This window comes from Panthera onca, chromosome A1 (assembly GCF_046562875.1).
Source record: "Panthera onca isolate mPanOnc1 chromosome A1, mPanOnc1 haplotype 2, whole genome shotgun sequence".
In the NCBI taxonomy this organism is placed as follows: domain Eukaryota; kingdom Metazoa; phylum Chordata; class Mammalia; order Carnivora; family Felidae; genus Panthera; species Panthera onca.
Window position 1 is genome coordinate 28,802,428 of NC_138339.1, and position 26,144 is coordinate 28,828,571.

The 26,144-nt window shown below is 41.6% G+C and overlaps 1 protein-coding gene across 1 annotated transcript; it reads right to left on the minus strand.

Moving 5' to 3' along the window:
* Nucleotides 1-2,194: 2,194 nt before the first annotated feature.
* Nucleotides 2,195-24,527, minus strand: LOC132675908 (UDP-glucuronosyltransferase 3A2-like). Its single transcript, XM_078451107.1, has 6 exons — nucleotides 24,229-24,527; nucleotides 21,677-21,778; nucleotides 16,767-16,881; nucleotides 12,280-12,866; nucleotides 8,029-8,278; nucleotides 2,195-5,961 (listed from the first exon to the last, which is right to left on the minus strand). Exons 1-6 carry the CDS (start codon nucleotides 24,320-24,322, stop codon nucleotides 5,685-5,687), a joined length of 1,425 nt encoding a protein of 474 aa, XP_078307233.1. The 5' UTR covers nucleotides 24,323-24,527; the 3' UTR covers nucleotides 2,195-5,684.
* Nucleotides 24,528-26,144: the final 1,617 nt, after the last annotated feature.

Here is a 26,144-nt window from a genome sequence, read left to right on the forward strand (position 1 = left end):
TGGCTTTCATGTACTTTTTAATTTCCTCTTTAATTTCTTGGTTAGTCCATTCATTCTTTAGTAGGATGGTCTTTAGTCTCCAAGTATTTGTTATCTTTCCACATTTTTTCTTGTGGCTGATTTCGAGTTTAATAGCATTGTGGTCTGAAAATATGCACGGTATGATCTCAATCTTTTTGTACTTGTTAAAGGCTGATTTGTGTCCCAGTATGTGATCATTCTGGAGAATGTTCCATGTGTACTTCAGAAGAATGTGTAGTCCACTGCTTTAGGATGAAATGTTCTAAATACATCTGTTAAGTCCATCTGGCCCAATGTGTCATTCAAAGTCATTGTTTCCTTGTTAATTTTCTGTTTAGATGATCTGTCCATTGTTGTAAGTGGGGTGTTTAAGTCTCCTACTATTATGGTATTATTATCAATGAGTTTCTTTATATTTGTGATTAATTGATTTATATATTTGGGTGTTCCACATTTGGAGCATAAATGTTTACAATTTTAGGTCTTCTTGGTGGATAAACCCCTTAATTATGATATAATGCCCTTCTTCACCTCATGTTACAGTCTTTATTTCAAAGTCTAGATTGTCTGGTATCAGTATGGCTACTCCAGCTTTCTTTGGTTGACCATTAGCATGATAGATGGTTCTCCATCCCCTTACTTTCAATCTGAAAGTGTCTTTAGGTCTAAAGTGGGTCTCTTGTAAACAGCATATAGATAGATCTTGTTTTCTTAACCATTCTGTTACTCTATGTCTTTTGATTGGAGCATGTAGTCCATTGACATTTAGAGTGAGTACTGAAAGATATGAATTCATTGCCATTATGTTTCCTGTAGAGTTGGAATTTCTGGTGGTATTCTTGGTCCTTTCTAGTCTTTGTTGCTTTTTGTTTTTTGTTTTTTATTCTTTGTTTTCTTTTTTCCCTTTGGAGAGTCCCCCTTAAAATTTGTTGCAGGGCTTGTTTAGTGATCACAAACTTCTTTAATTTTTGTTTGTCTGGGAAACTTTTCATCTCTCCTGTTTTGAATGACAGCCTTGTTGGATAAAGAATTCTTGGCTGCATATTTTCCGGATTCAGCACATTGAATATATCCTGCCATTCCTTTCTGGACTGCCAAGTTTCTGTGGATAGATCTGCTGCAAACATAGATAGGTTAAGGACTTTTTTTTCTTGCTGCTTTCATCATTCTTTCCTTGCCTGAGTATTTTGTGAATTTCACTATGATATGCCTTGTTGATGGTCAGTTTTTGTTGAATCTAATGGGGGTCCTCTGTGCTTCCTGGATTTTGATGTCTGTGTCTTTCCCTAGGTTAGGAAAGTTTTCCGCTATGATTTGCTCACATAACCCCTCTACCCCTTTTTCTCTCTCTTCCTCTACTGGAACCCCTATGATTCTGATGTTGTTCCTTTCTATTGAGTCACTGATTTCTCTAATTCTTAAATCGTGCTCTTTTGCATTAGTCTCCCTCTTTTTTTCTGCTTCATTATTCTCCATAAGTTGGTCCTCTATATCGCTGATTCTCTGTTCTGCCTCATCCATCCTTGCCGCTGTGGCATTCATTCAAGATTGCAGCACAGTTATAGCATTTTTTTAATTTCAATTTATTTCACTAGCTTTTACTTCTTTTATCTCCACAGAAAGAAATTCTAATCTATTTTCAACCCCAGCTAGTATTCTTATTATTGTGTTTCTAAATTCTGGTTCAGACATCTTGCTTGTATCTGTTTTGATTAAGTCCCTGACTGTCATTTCTTCCTGTTCTTTCTTTTGGGGTGAATTCCTTCATATCATCATTTTGAAGGAAGAAAAGGAATTAATAAGGGAAAAAAATAAAAATTAAAAAATTAAAAACAACACAAAAAAATCAAAATGATGTTAGATCCAAGGTGTGTTTTGGTGTGGTTGTTGAAAGGAGCTTGATAGATTAAAGGAAAAAAGGGAAATATAAGAAAAGAAAAAAAAGGAAAATATTTGAAAATTTGAAAACATGAATACAATGAAATTGAATAAAGTGAAATGACTGAAGTAAAATAGAACTTGAAAAATTTACAAAAAAGTAAAAAATGTAGTGGAAAAATTAAAGAAATATTTTTAATAAAAAATGAAAATAAAAATAAATTTTTTCTTTCTATATTCCAGAATAAGAAAAGAAACAGAAAAAAATTGAATAGGTTGACCAGCAAACAAACTGAAATATGATTGAAATTACATCGTTTTCCCCTAGAAGTCAAACTATGACACACTCTACAGTCTGCAAACTAATTAGGTGGAGAGACTTGTGATGTTCATGAAGAGCGAGGTTGACCCAGTTTGGCAGGGCTTAGTGTAATGGCTCCATCATCCACTAGATGGTGCTGCTTAGCTTACTGGGGTGGATTATTGTGGTGCTTGTAGTTGTGTATGCACATGCGTGGGAGGGGTGAAAATGGCATCACCCAGCTACCCGGTCTCTAGTATTGGAATTCTGTTCTCCACGATCAGCAATCACGCAACCCTTTGTCTCTGGCTACATCCACTCCCCACTTTTACGTTGTCCATGACCAAGCCATCAGGTTGCCAGGCAGCACCTCCCTCCTGAGTTTTACCTCACATGTGGCTGTGTTTCCCAACCCCTCACTTCTGAAGGACTGTGGCTATGAGGTGCTCAGACCTTCTGGGGGAGAGTCTCACTGACCAACGGCCAGGTGCTTGCCCACCTCCAGGAACGTTCGCAACACTGTGCTGCTGCCAATGCCCAGAGACTGCGCTGGGTGCCAGCCCACCTCCCGAAAAGTTCATGTGATCCCGTAGAAGCAGCATTTCAGGGATTATGGAAAATGACAACACGCTTCAGATGCCGGCTTCCCCCTAATGTCCTTGTTCCAGCACCATCAAATGTAATTGTTCTACATGGTCCATGGGACTTTTGCCTGTGAAGTGGCCTCACAGCCTCTACCAAAAGTCTTCTCAGCAGGGGAATTGCCTCTACCCATGTGGCCCACAGACCCTTTGGACCTCACTTTCTGGGGATTCATCCTTCCCAACAGAGCACCGCCAGGTATCAGACTGCAGAATTTCAGATTCTATGCTCTTGTTATTTATAGATTCTTGATGGAATTTAAACTCTCTTCTTTCTCCTTGCTCCCTTTTTTTGATCAGTCCGTAATTTTTCTTCTCCCTCCAGTTGCTTTCGGGAGGGGGGGATGCTTTCCCATACTCTTCCCCCCGTCTCCATTCTCTCTATGCAAGCAAAAACAGCTCCCTGCCCTCCATGGGTTCTCTCTCCCCCAGTTAACCTCTCTGTTTCACATACCTGCTGAGTCCTATGGTTCAGGTTGTGCATATTGTTGTGTTAATCCTCAAATCAGTTTTCTAGGTGTTCTGGATGGTTTAGTGTTGATCTGCCTGTATTTCAGGGATGAAAGACACAAAAAAAACCTGCCATGCTGTTCTGCCATCTTGGCCCCTCATCAGGAAGACAACAATTTTAAATTAATGCAATCACACTACTTTATCTACAAACCTTACTGCATTCCCTCCAATTGTCCCAATAATATCCCATGTTGTGAAATGAACTTACTGGTACAGGATCAATCAATCCAGTATCACACATTGCATTTAGTTATCATGTGTATATCATCTCCCTTAGTAAGGATTTGTTTCTCAGCTCTTCTTTGTCTTTCTTGTCATTGACATCTTAAAGAATAGAAGCTACTTATTTCGTGTGTTGGATGGCAAGTAGGGTTTGTCTGATGTTTTGTCACTATACTCTAGGTTACTAGGGGATTTGGTTGGACTACTACTAAGGTGGTGTTGATTCCATCTCAGTGAATCACACTGAGAAACACATGATGTCAGATGGTCCTATCATTAGAGATAACTCTATCGCTTATTTAAGGTGGTGTTCACCAAGATCTTGATTGTAACATTGGTATTTTTTACCCTATAATTAGGAAATGAGATGCAAGGAGACATTTTGAAACTGTATACATATTCTGTTCCTCATCAAATTTTACTCATTCATTTTATCATCTTTTATATTTCTTACCTTTTCAATGATTTTTTTTTTTTAAATCAACAAAGTCCTCAGAACTGCCATAGTCACTGGGCCTGATGCCTCAGAACTTCACAGGGAGGTCCGGGTTCTGTACTAGAGGTATTGTTGATTACATTTTTTACATTTTTTAAATGTTTATTTATTTTTGAGACAGAGATAGAGACAGACTGTGAGTGGGGAAGGGGCAGGGAGAGAGGGAGACACAGAATCTGAAGCAGGTTCCAGGCTCTGAGCTGTCAGCACAGAGCCCATCAAGGGGCTCGAATTTATGAACCACATGATCATGACCTGAGCTGAAGTTGGATGCTTAACCAATTGACCCACACAGGCACTCCTCTGTGACTACATTTTTAAGAGTGGGAAACTTGAGAAGGAAATTGTGGGAAGTGAAAACCATAGCATCAGCTGTGGCCAAAGACAGCCTCCAGGTCTGACCAGCAAAGGAGGTGCACTCCCAGGACTGACTTGGGACAGAGACCACACAGGTGGAGTCCTGGGAGAGTCACCCCTGCCTAACTGCAGAACAGAGGCCAGGCTTCCTGAGCTTGGAGGTGAGGTGAGAAGAAGATGCAAGAGGAAAACCCAAAATGGAAGAACTGGCCAAGATCTTATGTCATCATGAAAAATGAAAGAACAGAAAGAGGGAAAGAGACTGAGAAGTTTCTGAGAGAGTGAGTATATGAACCAGACTAAGGCCATCTTGAGAAATTCCACCATGATGACTGCTTTGTGACCTAAAGCCTCTTAAATACAGCCCTTCCCCCACCCCCATTCTTCTCTTTTGTTTAACTACACCTGTGAGTAAACCCTCCAGGCAAAGCTTCCTGGATCTGCTCTGGATATGATTCCTCCTGGGTAGCCCCCCAGCAAGTGCTCACCAGCCTTTAGGGCCATAAAAGCAGGTCTGTTAGGGGGTGGGGTTGTGGACATCGACTCATCTTGTGGTATCCCACGAGATGGACAAGCTTCTGTCCATATGTCCCCTTAATAAACCATTTGTCATCAAGCTGGGCTTGTTGGGCTTTTTCTTCAGTTTCATGGCTTCTTCGCTCTTTGAAGGTAGTTTTGCGCATACCTCCTTTCCAGGGAACAACAGGAGGAAGTAAGCAGGGTGCTGTGTCTGGAAACAGGGAGTGCAGAGTGCAGTGGAAGGCGCGGCTGTCTGCTGAAGGTGTGGGTCTGAGTGAGGACTTGATTGACGAGAGGCAAGTCAAGAAGCCAAGATCAAATTCACAGACACAGAAAGTAGAACAGAGGTTGCCAAGAGCTTCAGGGGTTGGGATGTGGGTGGTATGGCAGTTATTATTTCATCAGTGCAGTCTGAGTTAAGGAAGATGAAACGTTCTGGAACTGGATGATAGTAATGTTTACACCACAACAAGAATGCCTAATGCCACTAAACTCTATACTTAATGGCTAAAATGGTCAATTTTATGTGCTGTACATATTACCACAATTTTTTTTTTAAAAAAAGATGCCCAAGAGTGTTTCACAAGAACTTTTAAACAGAGGCAGCAAACAGTGAAGAGCAATTTGTGTGCCACCCTCAGGTGCCAATATGGGGAAGACACCAGGGCTGCCCTGTGCTGGGGAAAGCCTTCTAGAACCAGTGGCTCCCCAAACACCCATCAAGGCTGCACCCCCATCAGGCCTTCTTCAGCTTCCTGGCCCCACACAGCCACCTGGCCACCATGCCCAGCAGCTTCCCGCAGAGCCACAGGGTGCCCAGGGTGACCACCAGCAGGAGCAAGAAGATGTCCAGCAGGTACTGCTCATGCCACGGCTGCTGCAGGGCATGGGCCTTGAGGTGGGCTGCACCCCCTGTCTGGAGGATGTGATTGATCCAGCCCACCAGCCTCTGGGCAGGGGTCAGGGGGTGGGAGCGCCTGATGATGCTGGCGGCCACCGCTGCTGACTTATACCTGTTGGCAGACACAGAGGTGGGGTGTTACTCAGGTGGTCTCAGAAGTCTTAGAGACCTTGTATCACACACACTCTTCCCTCCACACACAGAAGACTCAGTTTCAAGGAAAAGTTGTTGGCCTGGCCTGGCCTTGCCACAGTCTAGCTGGTTCCACTGAAAAGTTCAAACTGGTGCCTCCATGCAAAGACCATGCTCTATGCTAAATGTGCTAAACTATAAAAAAAAATAATAACTAGCAGGGCTAGTCTCCACCCAAGGAGGCTTATCACAAAGTATAGATATATTATTTTATACATGTATATATATATAAACTTATATGCATAATAAGCAGCTACTTTGTGCCACTGACTGGTTTAGGTGGCATATGTGACTCCGAGGACTGGAGTCCAAGACAAGGCCAGCACTTTCCTGTCCCATCAGAGCACCATTTTGGCCAGCGCTGGTTCCATAGGCTGCAGTCTACACATATGCACAGGACCCCACATTTAGACACGTCGTACCCTTGCTTTATTCTCTCCTGTCACTGTCTTAAAATTGTTAATCTTTATAACAAGGGATCACACATTTCCATTTACTTTGGGCCCTGCAAATTATATACCCAGCCCTGATGCACAGTGTGTAGGGACCATTCCAGCCCAAATGATCCATCACAAGAGCAGCAGATTACAGCCATTAGGGATATAGGTATTTGAATAGCCAATGAAATTTACAAACTCATTCTTCAGAGGCTCGTCAGTGGTCCCACATAGGTCTCTACACTGCCCCCTGGGAGCCTGCTTGGCTCCCGCTCTCTCAAAATAAATAAACTTTAAAAAACAAAACCTTACTTCTCAAAAAGTGAGCATTTGCTACATAAGAGATGCCAAATATAATGAAATGTCTGAGATTATCTGAACTCTGGAGAATAAAAACTTTTCTAGGGCTAAGAATCACAAGATATAGGGGCACTTGGGTGGCCCAGTCAGTTAAGCATCTGACTCTTGATTTCAGTTCAGCTTATAACCTCATTGTTACTGAGTTTGAGCCCACATAGGGCTCTGTGCTGACAATGTGGAGACTCCTTGGGTTCTCCCTCTCTGCCCTTACCTCACTTGTGCTCTCTATTTCAACACAAATAAGTAAACTTAAAAAAAAAGATCACAAACCCTGTGGTTGTTTTCACTCATCTAACAAAAACTCCTATGGGTCGCCTTTATGCAGGTAATTATAAGTATTGAGGTCTCAGTCACTTTGTGCCCTTGAGACTTTAAGTCATTCAGGCCTTCTTGGTTATAAGGAAGACAGAATAAATATTCCTCTTCACATGAGATCATTGTGCTGGATGAGAATTTACCGAAGACATCATGGGCCCTTTTGCTGACTCACTTAACAGAAATTCATCCCAACTTACTTTGTGGCAGGCCCTGTGCTAAGCCCTGGGAGCACAGGGGAAAACAAGAGACACACTTGGCCCTACAGAGGAGCTTCCTCTTTACTTTCTAGTGTGGGGGACACAAAATAAATTGAAACAGAAAGAAATGGGGTAGTTACTGATCCTGAGAACTGTTAAGGAAAAATGAATTATGACTGAAGAGGGTGAGAGAGGAGTGCATTTAGGACTGTCAGACAAAGACCACCTCTCTGAGGAGAGGACATTGGAGATGAGCCTGACTGCCATGAAGAAGTCAGTCCTTCAAGACAGGAGAGGAGAAGGAAGGATGTTTTAGGAGGCAGCACTGACAAAGGGCCTGAGACAGGAAACGGTGTAGTATACTGGTGGACACAAAGTCAACCTCCTGCCTCACTTGGAATTCTACTATAAGCAGTCCATAAACATAAGACCTCTCAGAGGTCCTATGTAAGTAGGACAGGGTGCTTAAAACCCTAAGGTGCAAATTGTTCTCAACATCCAACCTAAATTGTCTAGTCTTGCTCTCAGGGAAAACAGGTCAGCTGTTAGCATCACACACATATTATTCCATGTCTTGGAAGTTTCAGCTTTTATTGCAAAAAGAGCCACATGGTGCTCTTTGTGTTTGATGTCTTCATTCAGCCTAAGTGACCACAAGCCCAGAGAGTTCCATACCTCTTGTCTTCTATGACTTGTTTCATCTTCACAGCCAAGGTCTCTTCCTTTATCTGCTTTAATGGGATAGAGACACCAAACTTTTTGGCTTCTACTCGGACCAGGTTTTCTGTCTGGTCTCCAAAGAGGGGAATCCCCACCATGGGCACGCCATGTTGGATGGCCTCCATGATGCTATTCATTCCACCATGGGTAACAAAAAGACGGATGCGTGGGTGAGCTGTTTCAAATAAGAAAGAGAGCACAATATTTCAGAATGAATATTTTCAGAATGAAAAGCTTGAGAAAGCCAGGGCAAGCAGGAAGGGCAGAAGAATATACCAAGAGAATTTCAAGGTCTGTTGGAGCCATTATAAAGATATTTTGCTTGCAATGCATACAAGGTGCATGTACTAACATACAGAATTCCGAGTCTTGCCTTGCATAGTAATTCCTTGCCCTGGGCCAGAACGCAGCTAAGACTCAACACCCAGCGAACTCTCTAGACAATAATGCTAAGCAAGATATATATATATATATATATATATATATATATATATATATATATATATCTGCAGATCTCTCTCTCTCTCTATATATATATATAGCCATCCATCCATCCATCCATCCATCCATCCATCCATCCTACCATTTTTCTATAATCTCAGTGCCTCCCTTTGCTTCTCTCATCTGTTTTGTCATTATCTCTCTCTCTGTCTCTGTCTTTTTCTTTGTCTTGGGCATTCTTTTCTCATCTGCTAACTTATTTCCCTCTTCTCTGAATTCCTGACACATTCATTGACATTGTAATTCATACAGCAATCATAAAACTAATACTGTATGCATTGTCTCCTCAATACACGAGTAACCCCTTGATACCAGAGCCTAGACTGTACACTTGAGTATTTCCATCTCCAGCATTTCTAGTCCACTTTATTTAGAACTAGGATTAATGTTGAAAATGAAGAGTTTGTCTCAGCCTGTGTTATTCAACTGGGATGTGCATCAGAATCTCATTGTCTCTTCCTTAAAAGGAGCATCAGCCATCACAATCATAGACTTCAAGATGTATTACAAAGCTGTAACCATCAAGACAGAATGGCATGGCACAAAAACAGACACACAGATCAATGGAACAGAATAGAGAACCCAGAAATGGACCCACAAACATATGGCCAATTAATCTTTGACAAAGCAGGAAAGAATATCCAATGGAATAAAAACAGTCTCTTCAGCAAATGGTGCTGTGAAAACTGGACAGCGACATGCAGAAAAATGAACCTGGACCACTTTCTTAAACCATACACAAAAATAAACTCAAAATGCATGAAAGACAGGAAGCCATCAAAACCCTCGAGGAGAAAGCAGGCAAAAACTTCTTTGACCTCAGCCGCAGCAATTTCTTACTCAACACTACTCCGGAGGCAAGGGAAACAAAAGCAAAAATGAGCCATTGGGACTCATCAAAATAAAAAGTTTCTGCCCAGTGAAGGAAACAATCACCAAAAGTAAAAGGCAACCGACAGAATGGGAGAAGATACTTGTAAATGACATATCAGATAAAGGGTTAGTATCCAAAATCTATAGAGAACTTATCAAACTCCACACCCCAAAAAACAAATAATCCAGTGAAGAAATGGGCAAAAGACATGAATAGACACTTCTCCAAAGAAGACATCCAGATGGCCAACCGACATGTGAAAAAATGCTCAACATCACTCATCATCAGGGAAATACAAATCAAAACCACAATGAGATACCACCTCACACCTGTCAGAATGGCTAACACGAACAACTCAGGCAACAACTGATGTTGGCAAGGATGCAGAGAAAGAGGATCTCTTTTGCCCTCTTGGTGGGAATGCAAACTGGTGCAGCCACTCTGGAAAACAGTATGGAGGTCCCTCAAAAAACTAAAAATAGAACTACCCTACAACCCAGCAATTGCACTACTAGGCATTTATCCACGGGATACAGGTGTGCTGTTTTGAAGGGACACATGCACCCCCATGTTTATAGCAGCACTATCAACAACAGCCAAAGTACAGAAAGAGCCCAAATGTCCATTGATGGATGGATGGATAAACAAGATGTGGTATATATATACAATGGAGTATTGCTTGGCAATCAAAAAGAATGAAATCCTGCCGTTTGCAACTATGTGGATGGAACTAGAGGGTATTATGCTAAGCGAAATTAGAGAAAGACAAATATCATATGACTTCACTCATATGAGGACTTTAAGATATAAAACAGAACACATAAGGGAAGGGAAGCAAAAATAATATAAAAACAGGGAGGGGGACAAAACATAAGAGACTCTTTTTTTTTTAATATTTTTTTAAGGTTTATTTATTTTTGAAACAGAAACAGAGACAGAGGGGGAGTGGGGGAGGGGCAGAGAGAGAGGGAGACAGAATCTGAAGCAGGCTCCAGGCTCCGCGCTGTCAGCACAGAGCCCGACATGGGGCTCGAACTCACGAATCATGAGATCGTGACCTGAGCCAAAGTCAGACGCTCAACCGACTGAGCCACCCAGGCGCCCCAAGAGACTCTTAAATAGAGAACAAACTGAGGGTTGCTGGAGGGGTCATGGGAGGGGGGGATGGGATATATGTATAACGGGCTTAAGGAATCTACTCCTGAAATCATTATTGCACTTGTCAAAGGACCACTTTGACAACAGCTTTGTCATTCTTTTTAATTACAAAAGCCACGTAAGTCCATTATCTAAAAACTGGAAAATATAGAGAAACATTTTTGAAAAAAGCTTCTGCTATCTCACAGACACTATAACCCTTACTCCCATTATGCTCTTGCTTAACAACTCCCTCCCCCTACCCTATAACCAAGACCCACCCTCCTATCAAGTAAAGTCTCCTGCAATCTGGCCTGGCTATATTTACACAACTGAGAATTCTGATCCAGTCTAGCTAGAGTCACCAAGGGAACCCAGAGTCATGCCTATCTTACTTTTACTTTAACACTTTGAGCTACTTGTTCTCTCCAGCTGGAACACCTTCCTCCCTAGCTCCATCCCTAAAAAACCCTACCACCAACTCAAAGCCCATCTAGTCCATGGATCATTCCCCAACTCTCCCTGCTCACTGAGTACAAGGTCAGTAGAGGAAGCATAGACACTTGGGTACCTGGAAGACCCAGGTCACATCAGGGCTTTCCCCAGCTCTGCAGTGAATGGTAGTGGGAAAGTCACTTACACACCACCTAAGTTTCTGTCTTCTCTGTTATAAAAATGGAGATCATCATACTTCCTTCCAGGTGGCAAGATATTATTATATAAGATAAATTGCATAAAATGGCAACACAGTGCTGATAGGCAAAAGGAAGCCAACTCAGCTCCCTTCCACTTAATAACTTCTATTGCAGAAAAATAAATAAGTAAAAAAAAAAAAAAGAATAAATAAAAACTTTTATGGCAGAAGAGCATCCGGGTGGTGCAGTTGCTTAAGCGTCTGACTCTTGATTTTGGCTCAGGTCATGATCTCATGGTTCTTGAGTTCGAGCCCCGCTTTGGGGTGTGTGCTCACAGTGTAGACCCTGCTTGGGATTCCTACCCCTACCCTGATCATGATCATTTTCTCTCTCTCTCTCACTCTCTCTCTCTCTCTCTTATAAATAAGCATTAAAAAAAAACCCTTCTATTGCAGTAGTCTGAGTTTATGGATTCAAACCAACCTAGCAGTTTTCACAATTTACAACGCCCAGGCCTAACCCCAGATCAATCAAATCAGAAGATGGGCTGAGGATGCTGGAGATGATGTCTGCAGTTCTTACCACCCAGTCCTACCTTGGTTACACACTCATAGTGTTGTGCATTTCATTGAGAATAACTCATCTCTTTTAACAATTCTCCCATTTAATGGATTCTTGCCACGTAGCTACTATACACATGATCATACAAAACGCACATGAAAATATCAACTTCTTAAAAGGCTTATGCCAGGGTGCCTGGCTGGCTCATTTGGAAGAGCATGCTCTTCTTGACCTCAGGGTGCTGAGTTCAAGCCCCATGCTGTATGTAGACATAGTAAAATTAAACTAAAATAAAGAGCTTAGCCTACCAAGGCCAGGACTAAAGAGGACACTCAGTGTACCATTTAAGGAGGCCCTCAATCTCAGGGTTGTGCAAGTCCTAACGCTATCATTGCATGGTGCTAAAAATGAGTACGCCCTTAAAAAGCATGTCCTAGGCGCCTTACTTGCCTCACCCTACTTCCTTCCCAGGATTCCACTGGCAGGGCAGTCACCAACTCTGTGCTGAAGACCTCTGCATGAAGCCCACATGGGGAGGTACAGTTTCACTTACTTGTGGTACTGGTGTTACAGGTCTGGCCATTAAACCTCCAACATACACAGTGTTGGGAAGCAGGGGCCTAGCAAATTCAAGGGCAAAGTCAGAGTTAACAAACCACAGCTCTGCTTTCTTCAGAAGATGAGACAAAACTGGCCTAGAGCCTTCCGGGAAATGTTCCTTGATGGTATTGTCATATGCAGACTGGATTTGTCTTTGCTTCATGGTGAAATCAAAGAACATCAGAAAATTCTTCACTCGGCCCCAGAAGTCCATGTGGTCTGTTAGCAAAGAATGCAATACTGGCACATAAGACAGAGGGTTTGGTAGTCCAAAATCCATAGCACCAAATGAGGAAGAGAGAATGGACACAAATGGTTTTCTAAGCTTTTCAGCAACCAGGAAAGGACAGTAGTCAAAATTTTCAACTATCACTAGGTCAAAGTTCTCATTCTTTAAGGAATCCATGATATCACTTCTCCTTAGAAAATGGCTGCACTGAAGCCCTACTTGTTCCATTAATTTTAAGAATTTTCCAAATGTGTATCTATAAGAAAGAGAAAAACGGTAAACATTCATTAGATGTGTTAATTCCACAATACATAAAAGAATCTTGGGCTACAAATAAATATCCCAGATAAGCAAGACCACACCTAGCAGCAGCCCACCTATTCCACCACTGCCCATTAGTACCATCATCTCAGGCACTCTAAGCAGATGTTCTGCTCTTGAGAGGGTTCCCTTCCTCCCCTCCTCTTCCCTCCTTTATCCACATCCCAAGTACTTTTTATGCCGGTTTCTTAAAAAAAATGTTCCTTGAGTTCTGGTATCTTGAAATCCACGGGCACAATTAAATTGTGTTAACCAGGAACAAATCACCACCAATGGACCTTCTGCTCTGGGAACCTTCTCTCACCATAGCACACCTCACAAATCTCCTTTTATTTGATAAAGTCTATAACTTCCTATTAACTTTCTTTTACATACTGACTTTTTATGAGTGATTTTCTTATTTACTTAGCCAAACCGTGGACATAACTTGATGACACAGTTCCATAAATATTAACTATACAGGCCATTTTTAAAAATCACTGTATGTTCTGAATGTGACAGATCACCTCACCCAAGGGACTATTTTATAATTTTAGAGTCAAAACTCAGCCAAAATGGGAATTCCACATTTCTGTGACCACCACCAAGCAATGAAAGAAGAGAGAGAAGAGAGAGAAGAGAAGAGAAGAGAAGAGAAGAGAAGAGAAGAGGGGAGGGGAGGGGAGGGGAGGGGAGGGGAGGGGAGAAGAGGGGAGAAGAGGGGAGAAGAGGGGAGAAGAGGGGAGAAGAGGGGAGAAGAGGGGAGAAGAGGGGAGAAGGAGAGGAAAGCAGAGGAGAGGAGACAAGAGGAGAGGAGACGAGAGGAAAGGAGAGGAAAGGAAAGGAAAGGAAAGGAAAGGAAAGGAAAGGAAAGGAAAGGAAAAGTAAGTCCTGGTAAATAAACATATTATTAGCTTCTCTATTTCAATGTAGGTTGAAGTGTCCAGAGAAGATAATGACAAAGAATATGAACATATAATTAAGACTTTGCCTATGAGAATATTCCAGGGGCCTATCTCCTTGCAATGCTTTCCCATCACTGCCTATATAGAATATGACTGTTTCCTTCCTGTTTATACAATCCACAGAGAAATAGGTAAGGATGTCCACTGTACTTTAAGGTATCAGAGTTAACAGGTGCAAGAGTTCAAGATATCAGGGGCCTCCTGACTGCATGGAGGACCAAGAGAATCAACACCCTGGCATCCCTGTAATTGTACTGTACCCATTGTACCCCAGATAGAGAAGACCCAGAGGCAGAGAACTTATTAGCTATATACAGAACTTGGCCTGACATTTAGAATGAACTTCAAGTTGGGAATGCAAGCTGGTGTAGCCACTCTGGAAAACAGTATGGAGGTCCCTCAAAAAACTAAAAATAGAACTACCCTATGACCCAGCAATTGCACTACTGGGTATTTATCCAAGGGATACAGGTATGCTGTTTCAAAGGGACACATGCACCCCCATGTTTATAACAGCACTATCAACAATAGCCAAAGTATGGAAAGAGCCCAAAAGGCCATTGATGGATGAATGGATAAAGAAGATGTGGTATATATATATATATATACAATGGAGAATTACTTGGCAATCAAAAAGAATGAAATCTTGCCATTTGCAAATACGTGGATGGAACTAGAGGGTATTATGCTAAGCGAAATTAGTCAGAGAAAGACAAATATATGACTTCACTCACATGAGGACTTTAAGAGACAAAACAGATGAACATAAGAGAAGAGAAGTAAAAATAATATAAAAACAAGGAGGGGGACAAAACAGAAGAGATTCATAAATATGGAGAACAAACTGAGGATTGCTAGAGGGGCTGTGGGAGGGGGGATGGGCTAAATGGTTAAGGGGCACTAAGGAATCTACTCTGGAAATCATTGTTGCACTATATGCTAACTAATTTGGATGTAAATTTTAAAAAATAAAAAATAAAATTTAAAAATAAATAAATAAATGAAATAAAATAAAATAATGTATCAGCATTGGTTCAAAAACTATAACAAGGGGCACCTGGGTGGCTCAGTCGGTTGAGTGTCCAACTTCAGCTCAGGTCATAATCTCGCAGCTCATGAGTTCAAGCCCCGTGTCAGGCTTTGTGTTGACAGCTCGGAGCCTGGAGCCTGTTTCAGATTCTGTGTCTCCCTCTCTCTGCCCCTCCCCTGCTCATGCTCTCTCTCTCTCTCTCTCTCTCTCTCTCTCTCTCTCTCAAAAATAAACATTAAAAAATAAAATTTAAAAAATCCTTTAAAAAAAAAACTGTAACAAGTATACCACACTAAAGTAGAATGTTAATAATATACCGACTTATGGGAATTCTCTGTACCATCTTCACAATTTTTAAAAATATATGTAAGAATGTTGTTAAGAAATGAAAGTTGTTAATAAAAATAAATTATAAGAAAAATAAAGAATTAACTTCAAGTTATACAGTGGAAGTGACTGTCTAAAATCCTTCTCTGCTATGCATTTTTTGAAGATTTCACATAGCAAAGGAATGATAACCAGATATTGTAGATACTACAATAGTGCTGTAAAAATTTCCATATATAGCTCATTAAGCATGCTTAAATTTTTTTTCCACATACCAACTAACATTTTATTTTATTTTATTTTATTTTATTTTCAATATATGAAGTTTATTGTCAAATTGGTTTCCATACAACACCCAGTGCTCATCCCAAAAGGTGCCCTCCTCAATACCCATCACCCACCCTCCCCTCCCTCCCACCCCCCATCAACCCTCAGTTTGTTCTCAGTTTTTAAGAGTCTCTTATGCTTTGGCTCTCTCCCACTCTAACCTCTTTTTTTTTTTTCCTTCCCCTCCCCCATGGGTTTCTGTTAAGTTTCTCAGGATCCACATAAGAGTGAAACCATATGGTATTTGTCTTTCTCTGTATGGCTTATTTCACTTAAGCATGCTTAAAATTAAGCTAATAAATAGAAAACAATGTTTAAGAATCCATGGTTACCCATGCCTGTTTACAAAAATATTAAATGAAGGGAGAAGAGACAAAGCCTATATTTAATATAACTAACAGCACAAGATTATATAGACTAAGTGTCAAATGAATAGATTAGATCAGTTCTAGACAGGAAGGACTGTGGTCTCCCAGTTGAGGGAGGAAAAAAGACTTTATGAGAAAAGTCAAATGTAAGCAAGACCTACACTAGTAAGTAGAATTTTCAGGTAGAAAGAAGGCAAGGCCACTATAATTAAGTTAGGAACGGAAGTTTGTCTTTCCACATTAATGTCTAAGATTAAGCAGTTATGTGCTCCTTTCCATTCAGATGAAACAAAGGACTCATGTCTTATTTTGCACGAGGTTCACTGCATTTTTAAAAGGACCTTACATGGCCAAAAATAAAAAAAATAAATAAAAGGACTTTACATAGCCAGATGTTCAACTACTACAAAACCAGTGTTCATAATTCTTCCCTCCAATACTAGAATATGTGTGAAGAAAAGGAGGAAAAGTAAGTGGCTCTCATTTCCCTATCAACAGTGAGAGGCTGAGGTACCTGTGCTTTTGTGGTGGGGAGGTTATAAACAACGATTGTAAGAGAGGTGTTGAAAGGAAGTCCCAGAAAGATCAACCTCTACTTGCTACAGAAATCCATTCATGGAAGAGGCACAGTACAGAGCAAAGAAGAATCTCGAGTGACTGCACTGGATGAATTGGTGTAAATACTTGTTTCCCTAACCATCCACTCATCGTCTATTCCTTCATCCATCCACCCATCCGTCCATCCCTGTCTTACGTCTACAGGCCAAGCATCCAGGCATCCATCCATTCATTTGTATTGCTAAAATAGTGACTCTTTGGTTCAAAGACATAACAATTACCTGCCACCCAAAGCTTCTTCGATAAAAAAATCAAAATTATTCTTCAATCTTTTGTTATAGTCTTCAGGTGGAAGCCAAGGGATAACTTGGTATGATATCTCCTTCTCTTTAAAATCTAGAAAACACCCATGGGTTAAAAATGTGAAATATGCCACAAACCATGGATTAACATTAGCATGATAATATCATCATGTGTTTGCTTAAATAATTCTATATTTATAGAATGTTTGCCTTTTGATATATTTTTGTATGGTTTGGTTGCATTCTCATTCATTTAATCTTATAAAATGATTAACATCTATGGAGAATCTTACACTGATTGAGGAGTGCTTTTCAATTTAAAGTTATAGAAGCTTCCATTTAAAGCCTCCATAAGGCATACCTATTTGTCCTATTTTACAGGTCAGAAAACAAAGTGAATTGAAGTTAAGACAATTTGTCAAGGTTGCACACATAGGAAGTACAGTCTTTGTATTTCAGTACAGGTCTGTTTGATTCCAGAGCCTCTGCTCCTTCTGTTTTAGAAAAACTCATTTTCATTATTTAGAGTGATAAATCCAAATAGTTTTTTGATTCAGTAAAAAGTACTAAAAAGCTTCTATAAAATACTAGACCGCTGTACCTCTACTTACCAACATGGTTTCTCCCATATACCCATGTGTAATAAAAAGTCTGAGTCCACTTTTGATGTTTGACTGCTGACAGTTTTCAAGCCCTATCTCCCATGCCCTCTTTTATGCTTCTTCACCTGGGCAAACTAGTAAGAGAGTCAGCATGTTCCCTCTCTTGACCCTAGTGGGAGTTTCAAACCATGCAAGGAAGGCCAATGAGGGGGAACCCTCAACACATCCCAACTCTCTACTCACAATAAAAACTCAAACTAGTCATCCCTCCAGCCTCTAGAAAGCCATATTTCAGATTTTCTTAGGAGCCTGTCCTACTCTTCCAAAAAAACATGCCCTACTATTTGAGTAATAAAAGTTTCATACCCTATTATGTATGTGAGCTTTCATCAGTCATAACATTCAAAAGAATAGAGCATATCTTTGGGTGGGGGCATCATCTTCTACTACCATATTCTACTCTCTGGACCTCAAACCCTTATGTACATATCACATAAAAATTACATTCACACCACCCCAACATTCCAACTAGTTTCAATCTGTCACATCATCAATTCATAGTTCATTCCATGCTCAAGCATTCCATGCTCAAGGATTGGAAGAAAAAACATTGTTAAAACATCTATGCTCCCCAAAGCAATCTATACATTTGATGCAATCCCTATCAAAATACTACCAGCATTCTTTGCAGAGCAGGATCAAATAATCCTAAACTTTTTATGGAACCACAAAAGACACCAAATAGACAAAGCAATCCTGAAAAAGAAAAAACTGGAGGCATCAAGATTCTGTATTTCAAGGTATCTCACAATGCTGTAGACATCAAGAGGGTATGGCAGTGGCACAAAAATAGACACAAAGATCAGTGGAACAGTACAGAAAACCCAGAAATGGACCCACCACTATATAGCCAAGTCATCTTCAAGAAAACAGGAAAAGAGACAATGGAAAAAAGACAGTCTCTTCAACAAATGATGCTGGGAAAACTGAATGGAGACATGCAGAAGAATGAAATGGACCACTTTCTTACTTCATACACAAAAATAAATTCAAAATGGATGAAACACCTAAATGTGAGACAGGAAACCATCAAAATCCTAGAGAACACAGGCAGCAACCTCTTTGACCTTAACTGGAGCAACTTCTTACTAGACATATCGCTGAAGGCAAGGTAAACAAAAGCAACAATGAACTACTGGGATTTCATCAAGATAAAAAGCTTCTGCACAGTGAAGGAAATAATCAACAAAACTAAAAGGTAACCTACAGAATGGGAGCAGATATTTGCAAACAACATATCTGATAAAGGTTTAGTATCCAAAATCTATAAAGAACTTAACAAACTCAACACCCAAAAACCAAATAATTCAGTTAAGAATTGGGCAGAAGACATGAATAGACACTTTTCCAAAGAAGACATCCAGAAGACTGACAGACACATGAAAAGATGCTTAACATCACTCATCATCAGAGAAATACAAGTCAAAAGCACGATGAGATAATCACCTCACACCTGTCACAATGGCTAAAATTAACAACACAGGAAACAAGAGCTGTTGGTGAGGATGTGGAGAAAGCACTGCAATGCCAGTGGGAATGCAAACTGGTGCAGCCACTTTAGAGAACAGTATGGAGGATCCTCAAAAAACTAAAAATAGAACTACTCTATGATCCAGCAATTGCACTATGAGGTATTTACCCAAAGGATACAAAAATACTGATACGAAGGCATACATGCACCTGATGTTTAAGGCAGCATTATCAACAATTGCCAAACTATGGAGGAGTCCACATGTCTATCGTCTGAGGAATGGATAAAGAAGATGTGAGATATATATATATATATATATATATATATATATATATATATATGGTATACACACATACACACAATGGATTACTACTCGGCCATCAAAAAGAATGAAATCTTGCCATTTGCAATGACGTGGATGGAGCTAGAGTGTATTATGCTAAGTGAAATAGGTCAGTCGGAGAAAGACAAATACGATATGGTTTCATTCATATGTGGCATTTAAGAAACAAAACAAACCATCATTTTGGAACAGTAGGGGAAGAGAAGAGAAGAAACAAACCACAAGGCACTCTTAATGATAGAGAATAAACTGAGGGTTGATGGAGGGAGATGGGTGAGAGATGGGGAGATGGGTGATATATACTAAGAAGAGCACTTGTGTGATGAGCACTGGGTGTTGTATGTAAGTGATAAATCACTGAATTCTACCTCTGAAACCAATACTGTACTGTATTTTAACTAACTAAAATTTAAATTAAAAAAAGAAAGAAAATAAACCCTTAAAGCAAAGACAGTTATTGTGACCTGAAGGCCACTAAACAAGAGGATTCCCCACAGTCCTCCACCAATACCACGTCACAGGCACAAATAACAGTGGGTGTGTTGTTTCCTAAGGTTGGAAGACAGACTAGTCTACACACAGACCAAGAAGCACCTCTGGATGGTTAAATTTGAAGAAATTCTAAGAACGTTTCCTCCAAAAAGGTCATCCCCACACTTGCTTTCCAAACACTCTGTTAAACCTTTACTTTGGATCAAGATCAGGCTTCATATTAAATGATGGTATTAATGTGAAAACATCTATCCCAGTGCTAGTTACATAGTAAATGTTAGATTCTCAAAATGCATGGCAACTGCCAAAACAGTTTTCAATCAATCTAAAATTTTAATTTAACTTAATTACATTTATAACTTTTATTAAATTTAATTACAATTTCCAAAATCAAGAAGCTACATTGAAAATTACTACACTACAGCTATTTAATCATGTCTGTCATCAAGGCAGATACAAAGAGATACGTATATAAATAATGTTCAGTGACAAATCCAGAACCTAATTTAGAAAATGATTAAAATGATCTTAAGTAGGGACTCAAATAGATATTTATACATCAGTTTTCAAAGCAACATTATCCACAATATCCAAAAGGTGGAAATAACACAAATGACCATCGACAGATGGCCGGATTAACAAAATAAAGTATATGCACTTTAATGGAACATTATTCAGCCTTAAAAAGAAAAGAGATTGTGATCCGTACAACAACATGAGTCTTAAAGACATGATGTAAAGTGAAATGAGACAAACACAAAGAGACAGATATTGTATATTTCTACTTAAATGAGGTATCTAGAATAGTCAAATATTTTGAGAAGTAGAGTAGAGTAGTGGTAACCAAGAGTAGTGGTTACCATTCCTGTCTGAGATGATGAAAATGTTCTAGAGTGATGGTTGCACAACAATGTGAATGTACTTAAAGTCACTAAACTGTCCAAAACAAAATGTTTGGTGATTAATTTTATGCTGTGCATATTTTACCACAATAAATATCTTAGAAGAAATTTTCACAGTAAAAAAAATTTGTTTTTAATAAAATCTAAACAACAACAAAGGCTGATCACCTTCAAAATTTTATAATTTCTCAGAATTTTATTCCTCAAAGATGCTGATTAAAATTGAATCTTTTTTAAATCAAAGCCTGAGAAAACTACAGATAGAGCAATCCAGAGCTTAAAGTCCTAAAGCCACCCAACACTATTATTAGCCTGCCATATGACCTTGGGCAATTCATTTCAGTTCTCTGGGTTGCTGATGTCTTGTCTGTCAACAGAGAAGAGTTGATAAGATTTCCTTGCTCATTTTGACTAACATTCATTGGATTCGATGATTCAGTTAAGAACATCCAACATCATTATCCACAAACTCATGGGCAGTCATTGATTTTTCAAGAAAACAAAATCATCTCAATTATGGGATCTGATCTCACCTGCCTAAATAAGGGGCTTCCTGAGAGACCTTTCTTAAATTTCAGTTATCATAGGAAGAAAAGTAATCTCTGATATAAAAAAAAAAAAAGAATGATCCTTTCCTATTAGAAATCTTATATATGGATGAACACTTCTGTTCACATATTTTCAAGCTATGTTATGAAGTGCCATTTACCAAAATAACCTGTAATAATATGTGGACTGTTGGTTGGGATGAAGGTAAGGGAGGAAAATATGAGACTACAGAGTGTGGAGTGCTGGTAGACATAGCCAGCAAGTTTTACAACACCTTACTTAAATGCACGCGCGCGCGCGCGACACACACACACACACACACACACACACACACACACACACTTTTCATTGTTTGGGTCCAATTAGATTTTAAAAACACTTTTTTGAGCCCATTTATGCAAAAGGCATTGTTGCTTCACTCTACACTTTGCATAGAGCAGAAGGAATCAAGGATTAGTGGGAAAAGATACCTGATATGAATGAATTCCCTCTCTGGTGAAGCATGGTGACATTATGACCATGATCTTGAAGAATCTGAGACACCCGGTCCAGCAGCAGATGATGGCTCCCACCTAGGAACAATTCACAACTGCATCTTTGTAATCATGAGAATAGAGTGCCTGAAGTTGATGGGGTGATAGAGCCAAGACATGAGAGATAGAGAACAGAAAGATGACGGTGAGTAGAGGAAGATCAGCTTCATCAGTCACGCTGCCCATCTCCATCTGGGTAAGGCACAGCCACTCACCCTGAGCCTACTTGCCCAAACCCTTGACCTTGGCAAACCTCCCTCTGATTCTTTTGTGTGACTCTGGTCACAAAAGTGACCAAACATCAGTGTGATGAGCCTCTCTGTGCTTAGGCTTTAAGGAGTTCCTGATTCTAAGCACATGCTGATTCTAGCCAGGCCTTATGGACACTTGGTGCCCTACAGAAATAACTGTACTGATGCAAAGTTTGGCACAGTGCTATATATGAGTGTGAAGGACTCCTAGCGGAAAATTAATCAGAGCATTTCTGGAATCCTTCTCTCTGGAAGTTTAGGCTAATGTGAGGGCCAAAACATGGGAACTTAACATCAGTCCAGGAAAGAGCCACTGGAGCAAAGGAGAGAGAGACACCACTTAGAGCCAAAATTCTTCAGATTCAAATATATTTGGCAGGAGGCTTCTCAGTTGGGGTCTGCATTTTGCTGAATATCAAATTAAGGCATTCAGAATAATTGTGGACCCTTCCAGTGGAACTGCAGGATCCTGTATGCATGAGAGACTGAGACACCACCCATCCTAGAAATATCCTGGGATCCCAAGGAAACAGAGTATGACCCCCTGGGGAGGTACAGTTTCTATCACATCAAGTTGTATCTAAAACCATATGCTACCAGGGGCCATTTTTATGGAATCTATGAGTCTCAGCAATAGTCAAAGCCAGACCACACGGGAAGGAATAGAATTTGCCCAAGCTGGGAACTGGGGGTTGTTTGGAAGATGAAGGTCCCATGATGATTGGGTCAGCTCACATGGATGTGAAACCACAGTAATAAAAAAGTTTAAAAAAGAACTACAGCAATAGTGTGCATCTAGTTTCTTATACTCTAGTTTTTAATAGCTATACTTGTGTTGCCCTGAGGTAACACAAATTACATAAAACATGAACCCTACCCCCTCAGACTCCCTGCTCTGACTCTACCTTTAACCCATGCAGGAAATGGATTCTGGAGAGAAGGCTTCCTGCACCTGCACAGGCAGCCATTCCTAAAGGTCTTGGTGAGCACAGTGCATTCTGGAACAGAGGCAGGGCTTCAGTGCCTCCAAACCACATCTTCCTCCCCACCTCACAGAGTCCAGAGGACATGTACTAACAAGAAGCGAGGGAGTGCTTTTGTGTCACTGCTACTAACAATCAGAAAGAAAACTAAATGAATAAAAAAGGAATTCAAATGCAGTTACAGGGTTTCTTAAAGAGTGATTTTTAAAACTACCCACTAAAAGTGCATGAGATTGGAAGCTGTGAAAAGGCTGCTCCTGGGCTGAGAGAGCGGAGTAAATTCCTGCTGTGTGCCTTTAAGGAGGTCCAGCGTGCTCTGGCAAAGGTGCCCGACCCTTAAGTTTCTTGTTCAGGAAAACACTGTGGGGCTAAATGAGACGATTCAGCGTCCTTCCAGCTCTAAGATCCCCCAATTCCCAGTGACCTATACAGTCAAGTGACCTAAAAGAGCCCCCTGTGAGTTGAAATACAATGTTGGGGAAGCTCCATCCTAGGATGACCCTTCATCCTGGTATGATTTTCCTTTTCATCTGCTAGTCCCTTTGGTGCAAAAGTAAAGGAGATAAAACTGAGGCCACAAAATGCAAAATTAACAGTCCCTCAAGTCCTTCAAACACTTCCAGCCCCACGGGTGAAAAGGAGTGGGCACTGGAGAGACCTGAACGCCCAGGGTCCACTCCCCAACCCTGGCCAGTTCTCTAGATTTTCTCTGGATGAAAACACCCTCCTAACTGTTATTGAAATGCCTTCCCTTCTCCAATTGGCTCCCATGCAGCCTCAGAAAATCCGTGCTGCTGTCCCCGTGAGCTCTTCCCTGGGCCTCCAAGAGCCTGCAAATGCTCCCCCCCGCCCCGACCCCGTCTCTGTCGACAATTGCTGCACACCCCTGAGAAGCTTAGGGTGAGCCTCTGAATGTCCAAACCACCCTGGGGAAGACGCTGCCCTGCGTCTCGAGCACAGGGAGGGATCTCAAACCTCTCGCCCCATCCCTGTGCCTTGGAGAGCTAGTCTGAATAGGAAGAGAGAGGAAAGGGTATTCTACTTTCTCCAGAAGTATCTTCTTCACCCCTACATGAGGCAGGGGCTCCTCATGCCCCAACAACCCCCTCCCGCCTCTCCCTCCTGCAGCCTGGGACCCAAGCGCTGCCTGGAAAACCCCACAGAGTGACCCTTTGGCCCAGGGCTATGTGCCTGAGCCTTCACGCAGGTAGAGTCTGGGACGAGCCTGTGTCTGATTCTCCAGCCACGCACTCACCCACCAAAGACAGGGTTAGGATCTTGGCGGCCTCAGAGAGCAGGAACCCGGGCAGAAGGAAGCCAGCTAGCAGCAGCACCCGCTGCCCCGCCATGCTCACTCCTGTACCAGCTGCGGAGCCCGGTCCTGTGCCCAGAGCCTGCACCCCGCGCCCCACACAGTAACCTGTGCGCCCTGGGGACACGCACTGCACTGGCAGCCAAGGAGATGCGCTGGCAGGCAGCTTGGGAAGAGGTGAGAGGTGGATCCTGCCTGTCGTCTCTTTCTGTCTGTGACTTCTTGCCCTTCTGCTCCTCCTCCCCGGGTGTTTGCTCCACTGGCTAATATGTCCTCACCCTCCCTAACCTCAGGCATCTGGCAGAAGGAAGGAGGGGTTAGTGAGCTCTCCTTAACCCCTCTCCTTCCATGGAATCACTACACTCTCTGCGGAGAACATACTCTGAACCAGGAATGGCAGGGACTTCAGGAAGTCACTTCTAAGATAGTGCCACCCCCAGGTGACTCAGACCCATCTCCGTTTTAGAGACTCTTCCATGAATTTTCCCACCTCCTAACTGCACTATTGACCTCATACTGTCATCCCCATGCCCCATTTCCCCAGGTACCTGCTTAAAATCTCTGTGAGTCTTCCAATCTCAAGACACCGCTCCCTGGAAGGAGTTGTGTCTACTCTCTAGAAGTCAATCCCCAAGAGAAGTCCACCTATCATTCCTGGACTGTATTCTGAGGACCTCTTAAGGAGGTCATTTATTTATGAAGACATGCTAGAGTCCTAACTCCACAAGTCCAAGTCTTTATTTACCTGAAGGTTTGAACCTCTACTGCTGAGACTATAATTCCAATGAGCATCATAAAATAGGACTAGGGATATTTCCACAGTCTCCTCAGGCACAAACTGAGGACATCTTGTCATTCTGACTCTGCAATATTAGCCCTGAGAAGGACAGGGCATGCAAGCCCCAGAAGGCATTTTTGCATTTTCTATCCTCAAAACAAGACTGGCTCTTATAAAGGATTTTGGTGCAGCTTCCCTTACAGCCTTGAGTTGTCAGGTGACAGAATTCTGGGGAAGGAGGACGGAGTCTCTTTTCCAAGTGGAGGGGTATGATAATTCTGGAAGACTTTTGCTTTCCATGAGGCAGGGCTCCTCTTGCCCCAATAAGATAGATTGACAAGAGTTTATAGGAAAGGCAAATAGAAAATGAAAAAGTTTGTCAGGTGCCTGTTTTCAGTGTTATAGCGGGTGGCGGAGGCAGGAGCGAGGGAAACAGGCTGAGAACGGACTGGACATGGAGGCTGGAATGGTTCAAGCTGATGCTCCTCCAACAGGGGCATGACAAAGAAGGTGGCTTCAAGGCTTAAAATATGAGGGCCACTGGTCCAAATTACCATGGGAACAAAATCATACAACAGCCCTGCCTGACTGGCAAATAAAGAAGGCCATACGGGCTGAATAAAGAATTCTAATTTTAGGAAGAAGCCAATGAGCAGGTATTTACAACAAAATTAGCACATGGATATGATATGGATAACAGGAGTTGCCAGAACTGGTGGGAAGCTCATAAGAAATGGTAACACCTCCCCTCCAATATGGCATCCCCCAAGCCTACACTTGGCTTCGGGCCTTCAGCTTCAGGGCCCACACAGCCACCTGGCCACCACACTCAACAGCTTCGCAGACAGCCACACAGTGCCCAGGGTGACCATCAGCAGGGACAATAAGACATTCAGGAGGTACGTTCATGCCACAGTTATTGGAAAGTGTGGGCCTGAGTTGTGCTACACCCCCTACCTGGAGGATGTGGTAGATCCAGCCCACCAGCCCCTGGTCGGGGTGGGGGGCTCAGGGTGCAGGAGCATCTGATGGTGCTGGGGCCACCACTGCTGAAACGTACAGGTTGGCAGAGACAGAGGGT

Coding starts and splice junctions, on each gene's coding strand:
- LOC132675908 (XM_078451107.1), bottom strand. CDS start 24,322: ATGGCGGGGCAGCGGGTGCTGCTGCTAGCTGGCTTCCTTCTGCCCGGG. Junction 21,779..24,228: donor CCTAACCCTGTCTTTGGTGG/GTGAGTGCGTGG, acceptor AATTGTTCCTAG/GTGGGAGCCATCATCTGCTG. Junction 5,962..8,028: donor CAAGTCATAGAAGACAAGAG/GTATGGAACTCT, acceptor GTCTGCCAACAG/GTATAAGTCAGCAGCGGTGG.